This window comes from Neomonachus schauinslandi, chromosome 10, assembly GCF_002201575.2.
Source record: "Neomonachus schauinslandi chromosome 10, ASM220157v2, whole genome shotgun sequence".
NCBI classification, from domain to species: domain Eukaryota; kingdom Metazoa; phylum Chordata; class Mammalia; order Carnivora; family Phocidae; genus Neomonachus; species Neomonachus schauinslandi.
In genome coordinates this window covers 124,688,836-124,712,951 of record NC_058412.1, presented here as the reverse complement: position 1 = coordinate 124,712,951, position 24,116 = coordinate 124,688,836, and the positions used below count along the sequence as shown (strand labels likewise).

Below are 24,116 nucleotides of genomic sequence, written 5' to 3'. Positions count from 1 at the left end.
CCTCGATCTCATTGTCCCCTGCTGGGGATGGGTCACTGCTCCGCTTGGAGCGGCCTCGGAGCTTCCCGTCGGAGGCCCGGTGCGGCCTGTCTGCGTCTCCCTCTTTCGCTGGCGTGGAGGGATCGTTGTGCGTGTTATATTCCCCTGTGCAGGAAAGGGAAGGGTGGACATATCAGAAGTTCTGCTGAGTGTCTCCTCCCAGGAAATATCACCCCACCAGAACCAAGCTAGGCCCCATAGGCAGCACAAAAGGCAAAGATCTCATGGAATTAAAACTGCTCTTGATGGTCCCCTTGGCTGCCTATTCGTAACCATTCACTCACAGAGCAAAGATTCACTGAGCAGGCATAGTCCCAGGCACTGCTTCTCACAGTACTTAAATTTTAGAGGGAGGAACGGGGCGTTAGACAAACAAGTTAGTATCTAACACGCCAGGGGAGGACACGTGTTACAAATGCGATGGGGAGGGGGATGCTGGGAGGTTACTAACTGCTACGGGGCTAGTCAGGGAGGGCCTCATGGATAAGGGGACACCTGAGTGGAGCTCTAGGGAAGTGAGGGTGGGCGGTTGGGGGAGCTGTAGGGACAGTGAGCAGAGTTCTGTGTTTGCAACTCTCTATTTCCCAAAGCCTGAGGATCCCCAGATGAACAGAAGGAAGAAAATCAGTATTTAAAAGGAGCAGGGCAGGGGCGACTGGGTGGCTCAGTTGTTAAGCGTCTGCCTTCGGCTCAGGTCATGATCCCAGGGTCCTGGGATCGAGCCCCGCATCAGGCTCCCTGCTCGGTGGGAAGCCTGCTTCTCCCTCTACCTCTCTCCCTGCTTGTGTTCCCTCTCTCACTGTGTCTCTGTCAAATAAATAACAAAATCTTAAAAAAAAAAAAAAAGGAGCAGGGCAGCAAACTTTTCTATCTTTAAGAGATGCCCAGCTTGGGGTGAATGGGAGGTGTGAGGGGAGAATTCTCTGTGTTGCTTTCCCTATGTGGCTTGCTCCATTCTCTATTAAAAGCACAGGGCTGGCACTGAGGACACGTCAGTAAATGATTTGGACTGAGTTCTGGCTTGACCCACATATATGCCAGGTCAGTGAGAAGATGCAGGGCAGAAGGCGGCCACCTGCTTCCACTGAGCTGGTGCTTCTGGGAGGCGCAGAGAGGTCCCTCCTGGGACCCAGGGTGCAAAGCCAGTATCCGAGCTGTATTGTTTTTTTAAGCACAGAAGTTTGAAATATGTGGCTTTTTATCAGAGTTTATTGTCTTTATTGAACTCATGAAGTGGGATGACGTCCATCTGTGTTACCGTGGACACTCATGGTAGAGGCAGAACTAAAGTCTGGGCCAGTCCCTGTCGCTAGAATGACAGAAGTATACGCCGGAGGGGAACTGGGGAGGGCACCCCATCCTGCTCTCTCATTTTACAGCTGCTGGGTGTAGTTCCCAAATGTATCCTGACAACTTCATCTCTCCTTCCATAATCACCAGTTCTTGAGGATCATTAGGAGGAAAATGCTTTTGTCTAAAACTGCTTGGCAATGGACTGATATCTTTCCCTACCCTGGAAGGACGATTTCCCTCCAAAACCCAAGGCACTGAACTTAGTTTATTTAATGTTTCTACTTCTTAGCAGACTAAGGACATAAGAAGAAAAGGTTTGGTTTTGAGTTGTCAGGACTGCGGGGCCATCGCCAACTCCCCAGCATTTTCAGGACACAGCAGGAGAGATTCCCAAATGTCCATCTTGCAAAGACTTTCTTCTGGAGGGTGGGGAATACGCGTTAGAGAAATTCACAGATGCTTTAGAGTTGTGGATAACGTTTATCCTGATTCACCTGGTAGTTCTAAGGTCATGGGGGCTTAGAAAACATGTTGACCCCATCAAAATCCAGGCAAATATTATTAAAAAGGGGGGATATACCAGGCATCTAAGAAATGTGTAAATAAGGTGTGGGGGAAGCCAATATATTAAGAGTCTCCCGGGGTGTCTGGGTGCTCAGTTGGTTAAGGTCTGCCTTTGGCTCAGGTCCTGATCCCAGGATCCTGGGATCAAGCCCTGCATGGGGCTCCTTGCTCAGTGGGGAGTCTGCTTCTACCTCTCCCTCTGCCCCTCCCTCTGCCCCTGCTCATGCCTTCTTTCTTGCTCTGCTCTCTCTCTCTCAAATAAATAAAATCTTTAAAAAAAGAATCTCCCTCCCCGCCCCTAAAAAAGCAGCCCTTTCCCCTACCTTTTACATTCTCGAGAATGAAGTGTCAAGATTCAAGTTTCACAGTCAGAGGTACACAGGCTAAAGCAATTTATGTAAACTTTCTTTGGAGTCATTTCACTCTTTTTCTTTCTCCCTCCTTACACTTTTACATCACCTCCAAGAGTTTCCTTGTAATCCCTTTTTGATCTCTTCCTCCCAACCCACTCCCCAGGCGATCACTGATACACTTTCTCTCACTAGAAATTATTTTGTTTTTTCTAGAGTTTTAAATAAATGGAATCACACAGTATATATTCTTTTTTGTCTGGCTTCTTTTTTTTTTTTTTTAGTATATGTGCTGCTGAAGTGAACACCGGCTTCTTTTTTTTTATTTTAAAGATTTTATTTATTTATTTGACACAGAGATAGAGACAGCTAGAGAGGGAACACAGTCAGGGGGAGTGGGAGAGGGAGAAGCAGGCTCCTGGTTGAGCAGGGAGCCTGATGTGGGGCTTGATCCCAGGACCCTGGGATCATGACCTGAGCCAAAGGCAGACACTTAACAACTGAGCCACCCAGGCGCCCCCCCCCCCTTTTTAAAGATTTTATTTGTCTGGCTTCTTTCAGCCAGAATAATTGTTTTGTGATTCAATCCACGTCACGTATATGAATAGATCATTCCTTTGTGTTGCTGAGTCCTATTCTATTTTATGGATATACCACGCTCCATCTGTTCACCTGTGGATGGAGATTTGGGTTGATTCTAGTTTGGGGATGGAATAAAGCTGCTGTGAACACTCACACATCAATCCTGGTATGCATGTAAGCTTTCTTTTTACCAGCGTGATTACAAGGTCATGTGTTGAGTCGAAGTTTGACTTTTTAAGAAACTGCTAAATTGTTTTCCAAAGTGGTTGTACCATTTCACACTCTCACCAGCGGGGTAAGAGAGTTCTAGATGCTCCACATCTTTGCCAACCTTTGGTATGGTCAGTCTTTGTGATTATAGCCATTCTAAGGGGTACACATTGTGGATTTAATTTATACTTCTCTAATGACTAATGATCAGCATCTTAGTTATGTACTTTTTTTCTTGACATCCCTGTATCTTCTTTGGGAAAGTGTCTGCTCAAATATTTTGCCCATTTTATTACTGAGTTGTTTGTTTTCTTAGTCTTGGGTTTTGAGAATTCCTTATATACTGCATGTATGTGATGGTTAATCTTGTGTGTCAAGCTGATGGGCTGGTAAAACATTATTTCTAGGTGTTTCTATGAGGGTGTCTCCAGAAGAGATTAGCATTTGAATCAGTAGACTGAGTACAGATCTGTCCTCACCAATGTGTGTGTGTGGGGAATGCATCCCCCATTCCACTGAGGGCCCAAAAAGAACAAAAAGGCAGAGGAAGGGCAAATTATCTTTCTTTTTGAGCTGAGATGTCCATCTTTTCCTGCCTCAGACATTGGAGCTCCTGATTTTCAGGCCTCTGACTCAGACTGAATTGCTCTACTGGATTTCCTGGTTCTCTGGCTTGCAGAAGGCAGATCATGGGACTTGCTGATCTGAGCCATTTCTTACAATAAATCTCTTATCTCTCTCTCTCTCTATCTTGATATTAGAGTTTGGAGAACTCTAATACGACATACTTTATCAGATACATGCTTAGCAATTACTTTTTCCCAGACTGTAGCTTCTCTTTTCATTCTCCTAACAGTGTCTTTCAAAGTGCAAATGTTTTAAATTTTTGTGAAGTCAATTTATGTAATTTATTTTCTGTCTGGATCATGTCATCTATGAGTACTCTTTGCCTAGCCCAAGGTCACAAAAATTTTCTGTTTTCCTTAGAAGTTTTATGGTTTTATGTTTAGGTGTATGATCTATTCTATGTTGACTTTTTTATGTCATGTGAGGTATGGACTAAAGTTTTTCCGAATATAGATATCCAGTTGTTTCAGAATCTTTTGTTGAGAAGACTTACTTTCTCCACTGAATTGTCTTGAAACCTTATCAAAAATCACTTGTCTGTACACATGTGCATTTATTTCTGCATTCTCTATTCTGGAACATTGATCTACTTGTCTATCTTTATGCCAATACCATATTGTCATGATTACTGTGGCTCTGTAGTAAGTCTTCAAATCAGGTAGTGTTAGCCTTTCAGGTAGTGTTAGCCTTCCAGATTTTTTTCTGTATCAGAGCTGTTGAGGCTATTCTAATCCATTGTATTTCCCTATGAAGTTCAGAATCAGCTTGCCAATCTCTACAGAAAAGAGTGGGATGTTGACAGAGATTGTGTTAAGTATATAGATCAATTTGTGGAGAAATGACATCTTAATAATATTAAGTCTTCTGAGCTGTGAGCTCTTTCCATTTACTAAAGTCTTCATTTCAGTAGCACTTTGTAGTATTAAGTGTACAACTCTTGCACATCTTTTGTCAGATTTATTCAATAGCATTGAATATGAAATGAAATGAATAACACTGAAATGAAAGTATTCAATGTTTTTTGATGGTACTGTAAATGGCATATAAAACTATCCTATTTCCAGGCACCTGGGTAGCATAGTCAGTTAAGCGCCCAACTCTTGGTTTTGGCTCAGGTCGTGATCTTAGGGTCTTGAGATCAAGCCCCATGTCCAGGTCCGCGCTTAGCACAGAGTCTGCTTAAGTTTCTCTCTCCCTCTGCCCCTCCTACCTGTGCTCTCTTAAATAAATAAATAAATCTTTAAAACATCCTATTTCCTATTACTTGTTGTTACTATACAGAAATACAGCTGATTTTCATATATCCACCTAGTACTCTGCAACATTGCTAAACTCACTTTTTAGTTTTAGCTTTTTAGTAAGTTCTAATTTTCTACATAGTGATCATATCATTTCACTTCTTTTCCCTTTATGAAGTTTTGTTTCTTTTCCAATATGGAGCCTTTAATTTATTTTTCTTGCCTTATTGCACTCGCTAGAACCTCCAATACAATGGTGAATAGAACTGGTAAGAGTAGACATTTTTGTCTTGCTTCTGATCTTGGGGAATAGCTGTAGGTTTTTTGCAGCTATCCTGTTTTAGTCAACTTGGGCTGCTATGACAAAAATGTCACAGACTGGGTGGCTTAAAGAGCAAAGATTTATTTCCCACATTTCTGGAGGCTGGGAAATCCAAGATCAAGGCACTGTCCAATTTTGTTCCTAGTCAGGGTCTTCTTCCTGGTTTTCAGATGGATGCCTTCTTGCTATATCCACACATGGTGGAGAGAGAGAGAGATATTATCTCTCTTGTGTCTCTTCTTATAATGGCACTAACCCCATTCATGAGGGCTCCACCCTCATTACCTAATTACCTCCCAAAGACTCCACCTCCAAATACCATCACTTTAGGGATTAGGGTTTCAACATATGAATCTGGAGGGGAACACAAACATTCAGTCCGTAGCATGCCTTTTTCTAATAAAGTGTTCCCTTCTATTCCTAATTTGGAATTTTTATCAGGAACAGGTGCTAAATTTTGTCAAATGCTTTCTCTGCATCTATTAAGATGATGTCTTTTTTTCTTCCCAGTTAATTAATTATGGCAGATTATGTTGATTTTCAAATTTTAAACCAACTTTGCATCCTTGGGACAAATCCCACTTGGCCATAATATATTATTCTTCTTTCATATATTGCTGGACTTGATTTGCTAACATTTTGTTTAGAAATTTTTTATCTGCACTTATGGGGATATTGGTCTATAGTTTCCTTTCCTTTCCTTTTTTAAAAAAGATTTTATTTATTTGAGAGAGAGAGAGCACGAGATGGGGGAGAGTCAGAGGGAGAAGCAGACTCCTTGCTGAGCAGGGAGTCTGATGTGGGGCTCCATCCTGGGACTCCAGGATCATGACCTGTGCCAAAGGTAGATGCCTAAATGACTGAGCCACCCAGGCGCCCCTAGTTTCCTTTTCTTATAATGTCTTTATCTAGTTTTGGCATCAGGGTCATGTTGGCCTCATAGAATGAGTTGGGAAGTATTCTTTCCTCTTCAGTTTTCTTGAAAATTTTTGTAGAATTGATAGTTCTTACTCAAATGTTTGATAGTCTTGGGGCGCCTGGGTGGCTCAGTTGGTTAAGCGACTGCTTTCGGCTCAGATCATGATCCTGGAGTCCCTGGATCGAGTCCCGCATCGGGCTCCCTGCTCGGCGGGGAGCCTGCTTCTCCCTCTGACCCTCCCCCCTCTCATGTGCTCTCTCTCATTCTCTCTGTCTCAAATAAATAAATAAAATCTTTAAAAAAAATGTTTGATAGTCTTAATCAGTGAGGCCATCAGGGCCTGGTGATTTCTTCATGGGAGGATTTCTAACAAAAAATTCAAGTTATTTAATAGATGTAGGCCTATTAAAGATACAGATCTGTTTAGGTCATCTATTTCTTCTTGAGGGAGTTTTGGAAGTTTTTGTCTTATAAGGAATTCATCCATTTCATCTAAGTTGTTAGATTCATTGGCATGATGCTGCTCATAAAACTGCATTATTGTCCTTTTAATATCTGTAGGGTCTGTAGTGATGTTACCACTCTCATTTCATTGGTAATTTATGTCTTCTCTCTTTTTTCTGTATTGGCCTACCTAGAGTTTTATCAATTTTATTTATCTTCTCAAAGAATCAGCTTTTGGTTTCACTGATTTTCTCTCTTGTTTTTCTGTTTTCAGATTTCATTGATTTCCATTCTGGTCTTTATTGTTTCTTTTCTTCTTCTTACTTTGATTGTAATTTGCTCTTCTTTTTCTAGTTTTTTAAGGTGGGAGATGAGGTGTTTGGCTTGAAATTTTTCTTTTCTAGCATAGACATTTGTGCTATAAATTTTCCCTTATGTACTGCTCTAGCGACATTCTACAAATTTTGACATATTGTGTTTTCATTTTCATTGAGTTCAAAATACTTTTATAAATTTTCTTTTCGTTTTTTTCTTTGACCCATGGTGTATCAGTCAGGGTTCTCCCAAGAAACAGAGCCAACAGGATATATGTAAATATATATATAAGAGGAGATTTATTATAGGAATTGGCTCATGACGTTATAGAGGTCAGGAAGTCCCATAATCTGGTGTTCGCAAGCTGGAAAATCAGGAAAGCCAACAGTATAATTTAGTCTGAGGCTGAAGGCCTGAGAACTGGGGGTAGGGGGAGTCTGGAGGGGTTGGGCCCCACTGGTGTAAGTCCTGGAATCCAAAGGCCTGAGAATCAGGAGCTCCAATGTCTGTCCAATTATCTTTTTAGATAATCTGCATCATACTGAAAAGTTTGAAAAGAAAAGAGCCCTTAAGCAACCACTACTAATTTGTTTTTTCTCTTGAGTAATGTCAGATGTTCAGATTTTGCCCTCTACCTTAGCAAATTGCCCTGCAATCATCTGTAAATTGTTGGGACTTCGTATAACTGCTAATGCATATCAATGCAGGCTGGGCTGGAGGCTGGGGTGGAGAAGAGCATCAGGATACTCTATCCAGGCAATGCAGAGAGGGAGCGTGATCTGTTGGTAATATATAACCCTCCTGAGGCTCTGGAATTTGGAACCAACCACTCAAGGAGATCCTGGATAATTTCAAATGTGGAGTTTTTATGGGAAATTTTAAGAGAGAGAGAGAGAGAGTGTGTGTGTGTGTGTGCGTGTGCGTGCGCACATGCATATGCACACATGCATGCTTACATGACCTTCCTTTATAACAGACACTGGGGAAAAGAAGCAAGAGACCTCGGTTACAGCTGACAACTATTTATGTCATTAGATTTTATGTGAGCTTGTTAGACACACAGTAAAAACCATCTCAACCACTTATTGTTGAACCTTAGACCAAGGGATAAAGGAAGAACAGGGGGAAACAGTAAAGAAAAGTTTCAAAGAGATACAATGAACCTTTATGTTTGCTCTTGATGGGGAACAAAGATAACCTTCCCACATACCCCAAACTCTTGGGAAGTAAGATTTGGAATCTAGTTCCAAATTATACATAGACAGTGGCATCTACTTAAGGATTTCCTGCTTATATCTCCTCTCTAAAGTCAGTTGGAGTGGCCACACTCTGAAAACCAGGATGGTCAAAGATAATTTAGTACTATGAGATAAAGAAAAGTTTGTTAAATTTCATACCCTTCAAAGAAAGCAATTTGGAAGTTGTTACCTAGGTACCATGCATTCATTAAACACTGTGATGAAATCACAATGACAAAAATCAATGTTCAAGCCCTAAACTTCCTTAAAAATTGACTTAAAAGGGGCGCCTGGGTGGCTCAGTTTGTTAAGCATCTGACTCTTGATCTCAGCTCAAGTCTTGATATCAGGGTCATGAGTTCAAGCCCCGCACTGGGCTCCACTCTGGACGTGGAGCCTACTTAAAAAAAACTGACTTAGAAATATCTGGCCATGTTATCCCCATTTGCCACCAAACCAAGGATAATTAACTTGTCCCCAGTGATGGAAAACATAAGGGCTAAAAGCAATAGCTGTACCAAGAATCCCAGGAACAGAAGAAGTTAGTCTCAACTGTTCTTTTTCTAACTGTCAACCAGTAGTATGGAATGAATGTCCACAAACTGTCATGTTAGCTTAGCTTCTACAAGCCCCAGAGTATCAGTGGGTTCTGAAAAACCCACTGAAAAGAAAATAGAACAAAATGCAAGGATATCTACATTACATTTGGGCATTCTAATTTATTGCTGTCATTTAATGATAATAAGCCTAAACCATCTCATACAAGAGAAGACATATGCATAGCAGATCTATGGAAGGAAAGAATGAATCCATAGGCTGGTGAGTTAGTTGCACAGGGATGTACACCATCCAGGGGTCAGGACATGGACTCTCCTACATGTTGATCCTAATCTAGGTGAGTTCCCTGGGTTGTGGATACCTGTTACTTTGGCCCACCCAGTGTCTCTATAGTCTTCCCCTGGGTGGTGTGCTCTGGGTTTCTTTGGGAAAGCACTTCTCCCTCACTCAGTCCAGTGGTCTGGGTGGGGATGAACCAACTCTAGCTCCTGCTGTGGGTATGAGACCCAGGTCTGCTGCCCCATCCCAGAATTCCATCCACTGCCACAGAGACTGGTGTGAGGATAGGTATGTGACCTAAGCTGGGCCAATAGAAGCGTTACCTGGGACCTCTGCAGGGACTGTTAGGAAGGAGGAACTCTCTCTGAGGGGTAGATAAGCAGGAAGGACTGAATCCTGGAGCAGCTGGTGACCATCTTTGCCACCATAATGGGAAAGTCTGCTTGAGAGGGAAATGAACCCAAGAAAATGCAGAGCCAGAGGAAGAAAGAGACTGAGGCCCCAAATTATCATCTGAACCCCTGGACCCAGCCTTGAATCCCTATACATCTTGATTATATATGCTTAAAAATTCCTTTTTTGGGGGTGTGTGGGTGGCTCAGTTGGTTGAGTGTCCGACTCTTGTTTCGGGCTCAGGTCAGGATCTCAGGGTCATGAGATAGAGACCTATGTTAGGCTCCTCACTCAGCAGGGAATCTGCTTGAGATTCTCTCTCCCTCTACCGTTCCCCCCATTTGTGTGTGCGCTCTCTCTCTAAAATAAATAAATCTTTAAAAAATTACTTTTTTTGCTTAAACTAGTTGGAGTTGCATCTTCTATCTTTTGAAGCCAGAAAGTCCTAATAAAAGGGATTCTTTTTTTTAAAAGATTTTATTTATTTATTTGAGAGAGAGAGAGAGAGAGCACACAAGCAGGGGGAGGGGCAGAGGGAGAAGGAGAAGCAGACTCCCCACTGAGCAGGGAGCCTAGCACAGGGTTTGATCCCAGGACCCTGGGATCATGACTTGAACCGAAGGCAGACGCTTAACCGACTGAGCCACCCAGGCACCGCAATAAAAGGATTTCTGAAGCTGATGCACTATTGAAAACGTACACATATGAGGATTTTTTAAAAGATTCTAGAATTCTCGATGAGAGAACCAGGGTCTAATGCCACCATCCTTCTGTTCTCAAATGGGTTTTTTTTTTTTTTTTGAAATTTACAAGCACATGTTTATTTGACGTATTTACGCAAATGGGTTTTAGATAACATAATCTCAGCTATGTGTGACTACTGAATATCCAGGAGTGCTGGTTATGGTGCCCAACAGGCCTGTGTTCAAATCCCAGTTCCACCAATCGCTAGCAAGTTACTTACCACTCTGATCTTCATTGTTCTTATCTGGAAAAGAGGGGGTACCTGAAAACCAGTTTTTGTGAGGATTGTGACCTTCCTTATCACAGTCTGTAATTCTGTATTTATGTGATTATTTGATTCCTGTCTGCAAGAATCATGTCTCTGTTGTACTATATTTTATTTCCTAAACTAAGGAGTACCTGGACAACAGCAGGTGCTTTATAAATATTTGTTTAATCAATATATAAATAAGTGAAATGAGAAGATAACACAGATATGTGCTTGGCACATCTCAGATGGGCAACAAATACTACTTTCCCTTCTTTGAGGACTAGGGCTCACCAACTCCAGCGTCCACATGGGCCAGGCAGGTAATGAACCTGAAGTACATTGGCCAGATGTGGAATTGTGTGTGCCCTGTCTGAATGGGGCAGATATTACTCAGCCAGCCAAGTGTCGTCACTTAGGAAGGTAGACCTAAGTGATCAGGTCCAGATTTGCTTTCAAGAGAAGACCAGATTGGGGTGCCTGGGTGGCTCAGTTGATTAAGCGACTGCCTTTGGCTCAGGTCATGATCCTGGAGTCCCGGGATTGAGTCCCGCATCGGGCTCCCTGCTCAGCAGGGAGTCTGCTTCTCCCTCTGACCCTATCCCCTCTTGTGTTCCCTCTCTCATTCTCTCTCTCTCACTCTCAAAAAAATAAATAAAATCTTTTTTTTAAAAAAAAGAGAAGACCAGATCTACTTTTAAGGGAAAGCATAAATTAGAATTTTTAGGTAAAAATTTTAAACATGGGTACAATTAAAGACACACACACACACACACACACACAGAAAGGCCAACAAAATATATACGAAGACTGGATTTAGCTCTTGGGTGACCAGTTCATTACAATTGGGACCCATGTCCAGTCCATCCTTCCTATGAGAGCTCAGATTACAGCCACCAATAACCACAGGACAGCGACTGTACTTACCACCAAGCAACTCAGAACTCTGGTTGGGGACGCTGTGAGATGCCTCCTGGAGGACATAGGTGGATGTGGAGAGGGGAGAAGGGCAGATGCTGCTGGCCGGGACGTAAGGAGGGCTGTAGGATGAGCTGTAATACTGGGAATACTGGCTCTGAGGGAAGCCGGGGTAGGAAGGATAGTCCTGGAAAGGGAAACACACACAAGGCGCTGAGTGAGGAAGCCTGTCTGGCCATGGGCCTTCCGTCCACCCAGTCACAGGCTGACAGTGGCAAGGGGCCTCATGGGGTGGGTTCTCCTGAGTCTGTCTCCATCTCTCCTACTAGAATAAAAGCTCCATGAGGGCAGGGACTTGCCCCAGATGCAAACCCTGAGACAAGGATGCAAGTGCAAGTATTTGGGAGGTGAACAAGACACCAGTTGGGGGAATGGGGAAGTGAGACAGGAAAGGCAAGAAGGAAAAGCAGCCGATCTGGGGGCTTTTAAGTGGGAACTGGAGGGAATTCCCCTGGAAAATACTGGGATGTTTTAAAACACACCCTCAGAATGATCTCTCCCAGGGGCAAGGGAGCTGGGCTGTTCATCCACCAACTCCAGCCAGCGTTTTTTGAGAGCTGCTCCCAGTGGTCTTCATTCCCTGGCACGTTCCTCCTGCCCTGTGCTCTGGTCCTAGGGAACACCCTCGAGCCCTGGGATGCAGAGGTCAGCAGGTGCCCCCTGAGGGATGTGGGTGTGGCTCTGTCAGTGTCTGTCTTGATTGCTGTTATATCCCTAGCACCTGGAACAGTGCCGGGCACACAGGGGAGCTCAATAAATACTAGATAAATCAATGAACCAATGAATGAGTGATAAGGACCACATACACACATACCCAGGAGACTAGGTGACATTTTAAGTGCACGAGGGATACAAATACAGCAGCACCTATATATAGCATTAGGGATCAGAATCTTCTATGAGGAAGTCTCAGAGATAAAATCAAAGAATGCCAGTCCCCTTTTGATCAAGCTTTGCTTAAACCAGCCAGATATTCCAGCTCTCCCACACCACTGTTTCATATATTCCAAACAAGTCATTGTTTCAAATATTCTGCCCCACCAGCACCATAAACCGATGCTTCTCAACCCTGTGAAAACTTACGGGAAGTTCAGCTTCCTGGACCCCACCCCAGCCCTACAGAATCAGAATTTCTGGAGGTGGCACTGAGACAATCTCCGTTTTTGACAAGCTCCTCTTGGTGAAATGGGCAGACACCCAGAGTGAAGAACCACACCTTAAAAAGGACTGTTGTATTTATGGGTATTTTATCCATGTACATAGTATACTGGAAATAATACAGAAATACAGACACCATCTCCCAATTTTCCAAGGTTTAAATCATTTAGATTCTTCAGCTCACTGAAGAAGAAATAGTGCATTCCTCATATTTAAATGTTAAGTATTCCATAAAGCCAACCTACTCTGTGGTAGTTTTGTTTTAAGGCTAGCTTGAAAGCATGTTAGCCTTTTGTTCTGAAATAATTCTAGACTTAATAGAAGAGGTGCACAAACAGGACAGAGCTCCCACTCTCATTCTTAATCTCTAAGTGAAAACAAGACAATCAAACTATTGGCCGGTGTTCATCTTCACAGGGTTGACCCGGTGTGATTTAACAAGCATTTATAAAGCCCCCACTGTGTGCTGGGCACTTGGCACTGGAATGCAGAAGTGAAGATGATGGATTCTCACGCTTGAGAAGGTCAAGAGAGCACATGCATTTGCATTCATACATTCTAGATTCAACAGTCACTGGGCATCATGGGCTCAGGTCAAGACGTAATATCGCCTACATCATCTTGGAAATCTACTAGTGATTCCAATTTCTCTGTCTCTACTCTGTATCTTTCGGATGGCCTTTTGCACAATCTGACTCCTGCGGTATCTAAACCCAGGGAATAAGAGACTGCATTTGTGGTGGGGGTTGTGGACTCTCGGGGTGCCCTGATTTAAGGGGGCTGTTTAAGGAAAGGGAATACAAGTGGTGGGGAGCGACGTCTACCTGGTGCACACTTCCGAATCCGGCCGCATTGGTCAGGCCATTTGCTCCTTGGTAGATCCCCGCCGTGCCTGCAGGAAGGAGGAACGGGTACAGATGAGGTTTCTTACAGTCAGAGAGGGACGTGGAGGAGAAAGATGTGGCAGACAGGTGGGCTCTTTGAGGGCAGACAGATGGGGATGGAACCCGTGACCTCGGCAAGTTACCAAATCTCTCTGATGCTCAGTTCCGTCAATTGATGAATAAAAATAAGTAACTCCTCCATCAAAGGATTGTGGTGAGCAATAAAAGAGACAGTGCATGCAATACAGATTCTGGCTCTCAATAATTACGCTCACAAAAAATATTTATTTAAAAAATTGTGTAAGTGTACATGACATGCAGTTTACCATTTTAACTATTTCTAAGTGTACAGCTGAGTGGCATTTGCTACATTCACATTGTTGTGCGACCTTCACGACCATCCATGCCCAGAACTCATTTCATCTTGCAAAACTAAGACTGTGTCCCCATTAAATACTAAATCCCCACTCCTCCCCTCCCTCAGCCCCCGGCCCCCCCAATTCTACCTTCTCTAGGACTGTGACAGCTCTAGGAACAACACACAAGTGGAATCATGTAGCATTTGTGCTTTTGTGACTGGCTTATTTCATTTAGCATCACGCCTTCAAGGATCGTCCACGTTGTGGCAGGTGCCCAGAATGACATCCCATCGTACCATATACCATTTTGTTTAGCCATTCATCTGTCGGTGGACACTCGGATTGCTTCCATTTTTTGGCTATCATGAATAATGCTGCTATGAACATGGGGGTAAAAATGCCTCTTTCAGACCCTGCTTTCAATTCTTTTGGGTACATACCCAATAACTGGATATGATAATTTGATTTTTAATTTTTTGAGGAACCACCTACTGTTGTCTATAGCGTTCCATCATTTTATATTCCCACCAACAGTGCACAGGGTTCCAAATTCTCCACATCCTCATCAACACTTTCTTTCCTTCCTTCCTCCCTCCCTTCCTTCCTTTTCTTTCTTTTTCTGTCAGTAGCCATTCTAAGGGGTGCGAGGTGGTAAATGAATAAACTGAATGGTGGTAAACTGAATAAATGCACAAAAGGACTTTTGCCCTCTGAGCATCAGTTGCCCCCATCTATAAAATGGGAATAAAAATGATACTTCTATTACTACTAGTAAATGCGATTTACTGAATGAATAAGTGAGTGGTGAATGGGGTGTCACTGAAGACAGGGTGGCCAGGCAAGGCCTCTCTGAGGTGACACTGGAGCTAAGACATTTCAGTGATGGACACAACCTGGGGGAGGAGCGTTCACTAACTGAGCACACAGATCCTAAAGCAGGGATTCGCTTGGCAGGTTAGAGAAAGAGAGGAAAGGCCAATGAGGCAGGAGCCCAGAGAGGGAAGAGGGTGGCCACAGGAACAGCCATGGTGAACTTGTGTGTGTCAGGTGCCATTCTGAGCTCTTTCTGGACAAACTGAGGCCCAGAGAAGTTAAGTGACGCGCCCAAGGCAGCACAGAGAGTGGGTGACAACTGCTGGGGCTGGAACCAGGCAGTCTGACTTGAGTTTTCAACACCTCTCTATGGTGCTGCTGTTGCTGTTTTACAAACTGTTCTTTTGGGGGTTATAACTTACATCCTATAACATTCCTCCACTGGGATCAGTTGGATAATTTTTAAAGTAAGTCAGTATAACTGTGCACCCGTGACCACAATGCAGTTTTAGAACATTTCCATCACCCCCAAAGTTCCCTGATGCCCCTCTGCAGTCAACCCCCACCCCCATCCCCAGCATCAGGCAGCTGACCCACTGCTGATTCTAGAGTTCTGCCTTTTCTAGAAATTTCACAGAAACGGGATCAGACGATATGTACTTGTATCTGGCCTCCTTCCCCCCGCATAAGGCTGCAGTAGCTACTCCATGTCGTAGTGTGGATCAGCAATTCATTCCTTTTCATTGCTGGATAGTACTGTGTGTGTAAATGTACCACATCCAATTTGGGGCTATTCCAGATAAAGAGGCTCTAAACATTTGCATATGAGTCCTTGTGTGGATATATGTTTTCATTCCCCTTGGGCAGATCCCAAGGAGCAGGATTGTGGAAATCATGTGGCAAGAGAATGTTTTAGTTTCTTTTTCTTTTTTTTTTTGAGTATGTTTTACTTTTCAAAGACATGGCCAGAGTGTCTTCCAAGTGACTGTACCATTTCACAAACCTACTAGCAGTGTATGAGATTTCCAGCTTCTTCAGCAGTTGGCATTTTCAGTCTTTTTGATCATAGCCTTCTAGTAGGTATGCAGTGGTATTTCCTTGTGGTTTTAGATAGTGTTTGTCCAGTGATTAACCATGTCGGGCATCTTTATATGTGCTTATCAGCCATTCATGTATCTTTTTAGATGAATATCTATTCAAATCTTTTGCCCATTAAAAAGAAAGTTAGGTATGTCCTCTTAAAATTTAGTTGTAAGAGTTTCTTGTATACTCTGGACACAAGTCCTTTATCAGATACACGATGTGCAAATATTACCCCCAAGTCGGTAGCTTGTCCTTTCATTTTCTTTATGGTGTCTTTTGAAGAGCAGAAGCTGTTTTCTGTTTTTTTTTTTTTTTAAATCAATATCCTCCTTATGGATCTTGCTTTCACTGATTAACCCAAGGTCATATTCTTTCTTATGTATTCTTCCAGAAATTTTATAGTTTTAGCTCTATGATCTAATGTAAGTAAATTTTGTGTGTATGGTATGAGGTAAGGGTCTAAATGAATCTTTTGCGTATGGATATCCAATTGTTCCAGCACCCCTATAAAAAGTTTATTCTTGGCACCTTTGCCAAAAATTAAGTGACAATATGAGAGTTTATTTCTGGACTCTGTTCCACTGATGTATCTAGCCTATACCAATTCCATCCTGACCTGATTACTGTAGCTTTATAGTAAGTTCTGAAATCAGGTAGCATAAGTTTTCCTTTTGTTCTTCTTTTTCAAGATTGTTTTGGCTTCTATGTATAAACTTAGCATTTACATATCAACTTTAGAATAAGCTCGTTGATTTCTGCTGGCCAGAAGGAAGTGACATGTTTTTCAACCCAGAATCCTGCATCCTGAGAAAATATCCTTCAGGAATAAAGGGAAAATCAAGACATTCTCAAATGAAGAAAAACTTAGAAAATCTGTCACAGCAGACATACTCTGAAAAGATGAGTATAGGAAGTTCTTGACACAGACAGGAAATTTTAAAAAGGACTCTTGGAACATCAGGAGGGAGAAAGAAAAAAGTAAAAATATGGGTAAATAAAGTCTCCTTTCTATATGGTTATACCAACCAACTCAATATGCAGTTAGGTCTATAAAAGTTTGCTATCAAATTTTAGGAGTTTTCAAATGTGTTTTATAATTATCTAAAAATATTGAAATGGCTCCAAAGTCAAATCTACAAAATAAACTATACCCATACCCAGGGGTGAGAAGGATTCTGTGCTGGGCACCCAGACGGGTTCTGTAATGCCTGCTGGGGAGAGGTGGGGCCAGGGAAGGCTTCCCGGAAGAAGTGACACCTAAACTGATCTCTGAAGGAGGAGTTGGAGCCAGCCAGGTGAAGAGAGGAAGGACCAGGAACATGGCCATACCTGGGCATCCTCACCTGATCTCCAACACAGGGAGGCTTGTCCAAGGACCAGAACCCACAGAATTTGTCCACAATAGTGTGTTCAGACAGGTCCTGTTCAGACAGGTCCAGAGAAGGTCTAGGCCAGCCTGTTCCATTCTAAATCATTTTTGGGGCCATGGTTACCATGATGACCCTACCTGCTAAGGCTTAGAAACACACCTGCCCTCTGAAGAGTCTTGGCCACAGTGTTTTCTGTTCTGATTTCTCTTTTCTTTTGTGTCAGCCTTCTGAATGACAACTTTGGACAGGTTTAAAAACAAACAGGCCACAGTCTGGTCCCTTGGTATTCTTTCTCCCAAAGAGCCTCTTGTTTGTTTTCGTTCTGTGACCCAGGGGCATCCGAAGAATGGACAGCTGAACAAACTGCAGTGTGCCGAGGGCAGTCCCAGGCCCCTGCAGGGAGACATCCATCCCATGCCTGAGGACCTGGGAGAATGGGGGCACGTGGCCCCAGATATCTTGTGCCACAACATGTGGTTTCTGGAGGGTTTTCCAAATGGACCGCCTTGAGCTGGAATGTTTGACACCGACCTCTTGCCTCCATCCAGCTGGTAGAGTGCCCACAGGAGGGCTGGGGAAGGCAAGGGTAAGATGAGGAAAAAGTCCTCTCTTAAGGTGACGGTGCAGGTCCTGCTAGGGGTCCCCTGATATCCATTCACCCCTTCTGTCTCGTGTCAACAGAACCTCTGCTTTTAAGCCGGGCACATGCCTGATTAGAATAAACACTATTTTCCCCAGCTTTCCTTGTGGAGGGTGTGGCCGTGTGATGAGTTCTAGTCAAGGGGAGGGTAATAAGTTAATGTGTGCAATTTCCTGAGTATGCCCTTACAGGGCAAGGGTGAGGCCTCCCTTTCCCTGCGAAATATGGTCATCTTGGATCACATGGCTGGGACCCCTGCCACATTTGCAGACCAGAGCCACCATATCAGCAAAACAATTTTCAAGTGGGTATTTATCCATTTATTTGACAATACATTTCCTAGTGAAATGTATCACCATGTCAGGTACTGTTGTGGATACGGCAGTGAGTAAGGGGTTGATGCTCACATTTAGGGAGGAGACAAAACACAATCAAGTGGATAGACACACAAAGAGTTAAGATAATTCCAGATCCAAATGCAGTGATGCATTACACAGCACTACTGAGCTGTGGACTGTGGGCTGGAACCTGCCCGCAAATTGTTCTAAATGACATGAGTATAGACATTGGGAGATGGTGTGTAGGAACGTCTCTTGTCTGCTGAATCTGATACTAAAAATCAGGACTTGTAATTAGTGTCTTAAAAATTTTCATTGTTGGGGCACCTGGGTGGCTCAGTCGGTTAAGCGTCTGCCTTTGGCTCAGGTCATGATCCCAGGGTTCTCAGATCAAGTCCCGCATCGGGCTCCCTGCTCAGCGGGGAGCCTGCTTCTCCCTCTCCCTCTGCCTGCCGCTCCCCCTGCTTGTGCGCTCTCTCTCTGTCAAATAAATAAAATCTCAAAAAAAAAAGAAAGAAATTAAAAAAAATTTCATTGTTTTTCCATCTTTTTTTTTCATGATTGCCCCATCCTTTTTGATATTTTTCCTCTACTTACCCCTTCTCCTGTGAAATTCTAATATTATAGATAATTGCGTATCTGTTTAGGTATTTATGTACACTTGCGCTTCACACAAAAAGAGTAAGATGTTTTTGTCCCCACTCTGAGAACCATTTTTTGCTGCCTTTGGGTGATATTGCTCCCAATCAGAATGCAAGTTCTAGAGATTCATTTTTATTGTATTTTACAATAAATGAAGGAAAACCCCCCGGTCCTTCACCTCAGTGAACATGTGAAATCCTGGGTGATCCAGCATCTGGAGGTGGGCCTCGGTGCCAAGTAAAGATGCCCCCTCCCACCCCACAGCACACTGTTATGCGCAGTGACTTGTTCAACACAGCTGTCCACCTTCCTTATGTAGTTTACAGAAGCTCGGTGCTGGAAAGTTCCCTGGCTTGTCCAACAGCGTCTGAGCTGCTGGACATCTACTCTTACATGTCTACTAGGTCGGCCATAAAAAAACAAAACAAAGAAACCCCCCCCAAAATGGAAAATAATAAGCGTTGGCGAAGATGTGGAGAAATTGGAAACCTTGCACACTGTGGGTAGGAGTGTAGGACGTGCAGCCGCCGTGGAAGGGAGCTTGCGGATGCCTCACAAAGGTACACACAGAATTACCATGTGACCCAGCAATCCCCCTCCCGGGTACACACCCCAGAGAGTTGAAAACGGAGGTTCAGACAGAAACCTGTACACAAACGTTCCTAGCAGCACTATTCACAACAGCCAAAAGGCAGACCACGCCCGACGTCCATCGGCTGATAAATGGATAAACGGAATGTGGCAAATGCATATGATGGAAGATTACGCAGCTGTAAAAAGGAATGGAGTCCTGATGCACGCTACAGCGTGGATGAACGTCGGAAACATTTTAAGTGGAAAATGTTAGATGTCAAAGACCACATGCTGTCTGATTTGCCTTTATATGAGATGTTCAGAACAGACCAATCCACAGAGACCGAAGGAGACTAGTGATGCTGGGAGCTGGCGGCAGGGGCGAATTGGGAGTGACAGCCTCATGGGTGATGGGGTTTCCTTTTGGGGTGATAACAATGTCTTGGAACTAGATAGAGGTGGTGGTCGCACAACACTGTGAAGAACCATGCACTCTAAAATGGTTACTGTTATGTGAATTGGATCTCCATTGAAAACAAAACAAAATTTCTGCTTTCACTGCCTCCCAGCCCCATCCCACAGCCGGTCTCCCAGGCAAGAGCAAAGGAAGAGAACGGGGACGCCCAGAGAATTCAGGACCCTTCCCTCTGCCACACTCCTGGAAGCTCCTTGGGCTTTGAGAGAAGAGGTGATATCTGCATCTCTGGGATTCCTTGTGCCCACCCCGAGTTCAGGGAACCATGCCTGTCCCTACCTCTTCAACACCGACCTCACGTTCCCTTCCCATCTTCTTTCCCTTTTTGGAAGTATCATGGCTTCATCTAACCAGGCTGCAAGATGCCCTGCAGAAGGCTCTTTGGAATGGGGGTGGGGGTGGGAGAGACAAGCTGGGTCTGCTCTCCCCCGGGCAACAGTGGGCCACTTTCCGAGATCACCAAGCAGCTCTCATGTGCAGGGGCCACGCACAACGCGGGTGGCATTTGGGGTCTTTGAACTGCTATCAGTGCGCAAAGATCCATCCTCCTTTATTACTGCTGTCAGCAGGGCCAGGGCCCCTGGGGGACGCACTCCATGTAAACTGGGAAGCGAGCATATTGACTGCACGGTACTGCCCATGATGCTGAGCCCCCCTCTCTGCTGAGCCCTCCAGTCAGCCCCACCACGGAGGTAACTGCGTAAAAGTGGTGGCGCCCGCCGGATTCTGGAGAACTCCCCGAGCACCCGGAGCCCGATGTGCCAGCAGGACTTTTCACAGCAGATGAGACAACTGGGAATCATATCGATGTGGAGATGTTTAATGGAGAGATACTAGGGAACGTGCTGAGAGGTGTGCACTCTCTGGATACTTCTCCCCAACTTCCCTGCGGGGAAAGCACTCCCACGGTGCTCCGAGGGGCACAATCTGGTTTCACTCTTCCTTCCTCCACCTGCTACTCCTCACCACACAGTCACAAGTGAGAGGTGGCAAGCCATTCTGGGATGAGGGAAGGAAGGCAAGCATGTCAGGGCAACTGGGGCTTCTCCTTCCAGTCCCATCAGGGTCCTGGGTCCTGCACAGGTGGGCAGAAGAATTAGCAGAAATGAGTTATCCCAGCTCTTGTGTTCTAAAGTTTAAGCCCTGGAGTGTGGGAGGATTTGAGTTGCAGGCTAATGCTTCTCGAACTGTCAGGGAAGGACTAGTGTTTAACAAAGACATGGTTGCATAACCAGCATGCAACTCACGCCGCATGTAATTCACCACGTGATACCACAACCCCCAAACGGCCCTACATCCTGTGCTGAGATGAGCTGCGGATTGCATGGCTGGTGGCTGGGGCAGAATTTAGTCTTTAACTGCTGGGAAAGTTTCTCTCTCTTACTCTCAGTTCTGTACTTATGTTATCACAGGCCAGTGAGTTTGTGGACTGGCCCCAGTTGGTGGGCCAACTAAGAATTAGGTTGATGTAGGCAAAATGGCTTAGGAAACATGAAGGAAGAAGGATTCTCTTGGGAGGATGGGTGATTCTTCTGGCTAAAGAAATGGGGTAGGGCAAGAGGGAAGGCAAGGGGGTGGGCAGAGAAAGAAAAAGACAATGAGCAGGGAGTCCTGGGGCAGAGGGATTCTCTGTTCCCACACACAGGTGCTGAGAAAGCAGCAAGCCTCCCCTCCATGGGAAGGGGCTGTGTGTGCTAAGTCTGAGATAGGCAGCCCTCAGAACCTTCCAGGCCCAACAGGAGAGGGAGGTGAGGGAAGGAGCTTGATGCAGCCACAATGGTAAATGGCAACTGACACACAGCATTAGTGTTGGGAAACGATGGGGGGTGGTGGGGATTGCGGCAAACTGGAATACGTAGTTTTTTGTGTTTTTTGTTTTGTTTTGTTTTTAAAGATTTTATTTATTTATTTATTTTTAAAGATTTTATTTATTTATCTGAGACAGAGAGAATGAGAGAGACAGAGAGCACATGAGGGGGGGGAGGGTCAGAGGGAGAAGCAGGCTCCCTGCCGAGCAGGGAGCCCGATGTGGGACTCGATCCAGGGACTCCAGGATCATGACCTGAGCTGAAGGCAGTTGCTTAACCAACTGAGCCACCCAGGCGCCCTAAAGATTTTATTTTTAACTAATCTCTACACCTGACATGGGCTCGAACTTACAACCCCAAGATCAAGAGTCACATGCTACACCGACTGAGCCAGCCAGGCTCCCCTGGGATGCACAGTTTGGCTCCCCACAGGCATTCCCAGTTCCTTTCTCCTTGCGTGTTACTTTCCTTGCTTTCCCAGTTTCCCTTGCAGTTCTGAGATGGCTATGTAATCTAGTTCCGGCCAAGGGGCTTCTGGGAAGGACTTTTCTTTTGTTCCCCTGCCGGTTCCTCCCCTGGATTATGTGAAGATGTAATGCCTGGAGTTACAGCAGCCATCTTGGGACACGAGGCTACAAACATAAAAGCAAAAGGCCCACACGCTGAGGTTGAAGGAGTGGAAGGATAAAAAGAACCTGGTCCTTGAAGATATAAATGAGCTGCCAAACCAATCTTAGGGTCAGACTTCTTGCTAAATGCACAATAAATGTTATTATGGGTTAAGCCAACATTAGTTGGGCTTTTTGTTACTAGCAGCCCAAAGCATTCCTGACTGATACAATGCTGCTCAGCTCCAACTTACCTCTGTCCCCTGGAAGTGTGATCTAATGTAGCCAGGGCTTCTGATTTTTCCAAAGAAGTGAAAAATCTGCGTTTATATATGGAAATTTCCCAATGTTATATATCGGAAACAAATATAAATTAGTTGGGATTAAAAAAAAAAAACCAAAACAAACAAAAACATATTTGCAGGGGATGTGGCCTGTGGGTTTCCAGTTTGTGACCTCTGGTCTAGGAAGACAGAACAATGAAACATTCCTGTGCCCACAGTGTGGCAAAGACACGGTGATGAAGAGCCCCAGATGGGAAGGAGCCTCACGGATGGAGAGGGTGGACAAGTCGGCAGCAGCCTGGGTCTCAGTGAGGGAGGATGATAAACCCCTGACACTATGACACACTGGCTTGGGATAAGATGCCAGAACCATGGCCAAAATTCCAGAGAATTTGAGGAAAGCCTTGAAAGACTACAATGAAACTTTCCGACCGGCCCAGGGGAATGGTAGCTCAAAGTAGAAATCATGTTGAAAGGCTGAAAATAAAGTCAGATCCTCTTTTTACCCCCTTGAGCTTACACATCGAGATTTATACCTCCTACAGAAGACACAGAGGGATTCTTTATGTCCCTGGAATTGTGCCTCCACCAACGTCAGGGAGCCTGTGTGGACAGTCGCGGACATCAGCCCATCCCTTTTGTCATCCTGCAAAATGCTGGGTACTAACTGTCGAGTGAATTCAAGTTCATGGCACATTTTCCTCACTAGCGCACCCAAGACCTCTCTTTTTAAACAATGTGTTTCCTTTCTTTCCCTGTCACTTCACAGGCAATGATTCTAGCGTGTCTCAGGCGCATCCCACCATCTCTATGGGTTCCTGCACAAGTTCACCAGTGTTTTGTGGGCAGGTACATCATTTTCGTGAATTCTGTTTATTACATTTCCTATGATTTCTTGGTTTTTTCACTCATCAGGAAGTTCTTAAGACCCGTCTATGTTGCTGTGGGTACATCCTGTTTGTTCCATTTCATTATATTTCATACGGTTCCTCTGTTTTTTTTTGCCCACCACTAAGTCCTTGGGCTCCGTCCACATTGCTAGAGGCGCCGCTCCCCTGTTGTCCTAGCAACTGCTCAGCCCTCCCTTGTGTGTGTTCTCCGTATCTCCTGCTCCTCCTCTGGGACAGTGCCCGGGACACCTCCATGTCTGCCCACCGCAGCACGGACACCCTTGGACCGTCCCCTGTGGGCCTGTGTGTGAGTCTCCCCGGGATGTATCCCTAGGAGTGGGACGGTTGGGTCCCAAAGTCCTAAGACCTGGTCTCCCTAAGGGCCAGGCGAGAGCTCCTGGCTGCAGGTGCATGCTCCCCCCCAGCGGTGCTGATGGTCCCCCACCCCTGCATCCCCACCAACAGCTGGCTAACCCCCCTTGTTAAGTATTGCTATCCTAATAGGACTAACATGATATCTGCCTTGTTATCTTTAATTCATGTTTCTCTGATTACCGGTGACTCTGCACATCCTTCTTGGGCTTGTTGCCTTCTGGATTCCCTCTGCTTTCCAAGGAGATGGTGATAGTCACCATGAAAACCTCTCCTCCTTTTCTTGGGCTAAGCTCAGCTTTAACTGAACCCAAGCCCTTGGAAACCTCTTAGTTACTGGCATTAGCGCTTAGACGAATGATAAAAAAAAAAATAATAATGGTCTCCATTTACTGAGCACGTCCTTCCCCAGGGCTAGTCATTGTACAAGCAGTATCTTGCTTCATCTAGACCACAACCCTAGGAAGTCGGTCCTAGTA

At 44.6% G+C, this 24,116-nt stretch overlaps 1 protein-coding gene across 2 annotated transcripts in view; it reads right to left on the bottom strand.

Annotated features, from left to right (window-relative positions):
• Positions 1-24,116, bottom strand: part of EYA2 (EYA transcriptional coactivator and phosphatase 2) — a 184,192-nt gene that overhangs the window by 92,025 nt on the left and 68,051 nt on the right. For both annotated transcript variants that reach the window (XM_021689061.1, XM_044918691.1), the window contains exons 5-7: positions 13,323-13,390; positions 11,290-11,467; positions 2-144 (exon numbers count right to left, since the gene is read on the bottom strand). In XM_021689061.1, coding sequence (XP_021544736.1) covers positions 2-144; positions 11,290-11,467; positions 13,323-13,390 — 389 coding nt within the window. The remainder of the gene's footprint in view (position 1; positions 145-11,289; positions 11,468-13,322; positions 13,391-24,116) is intronic.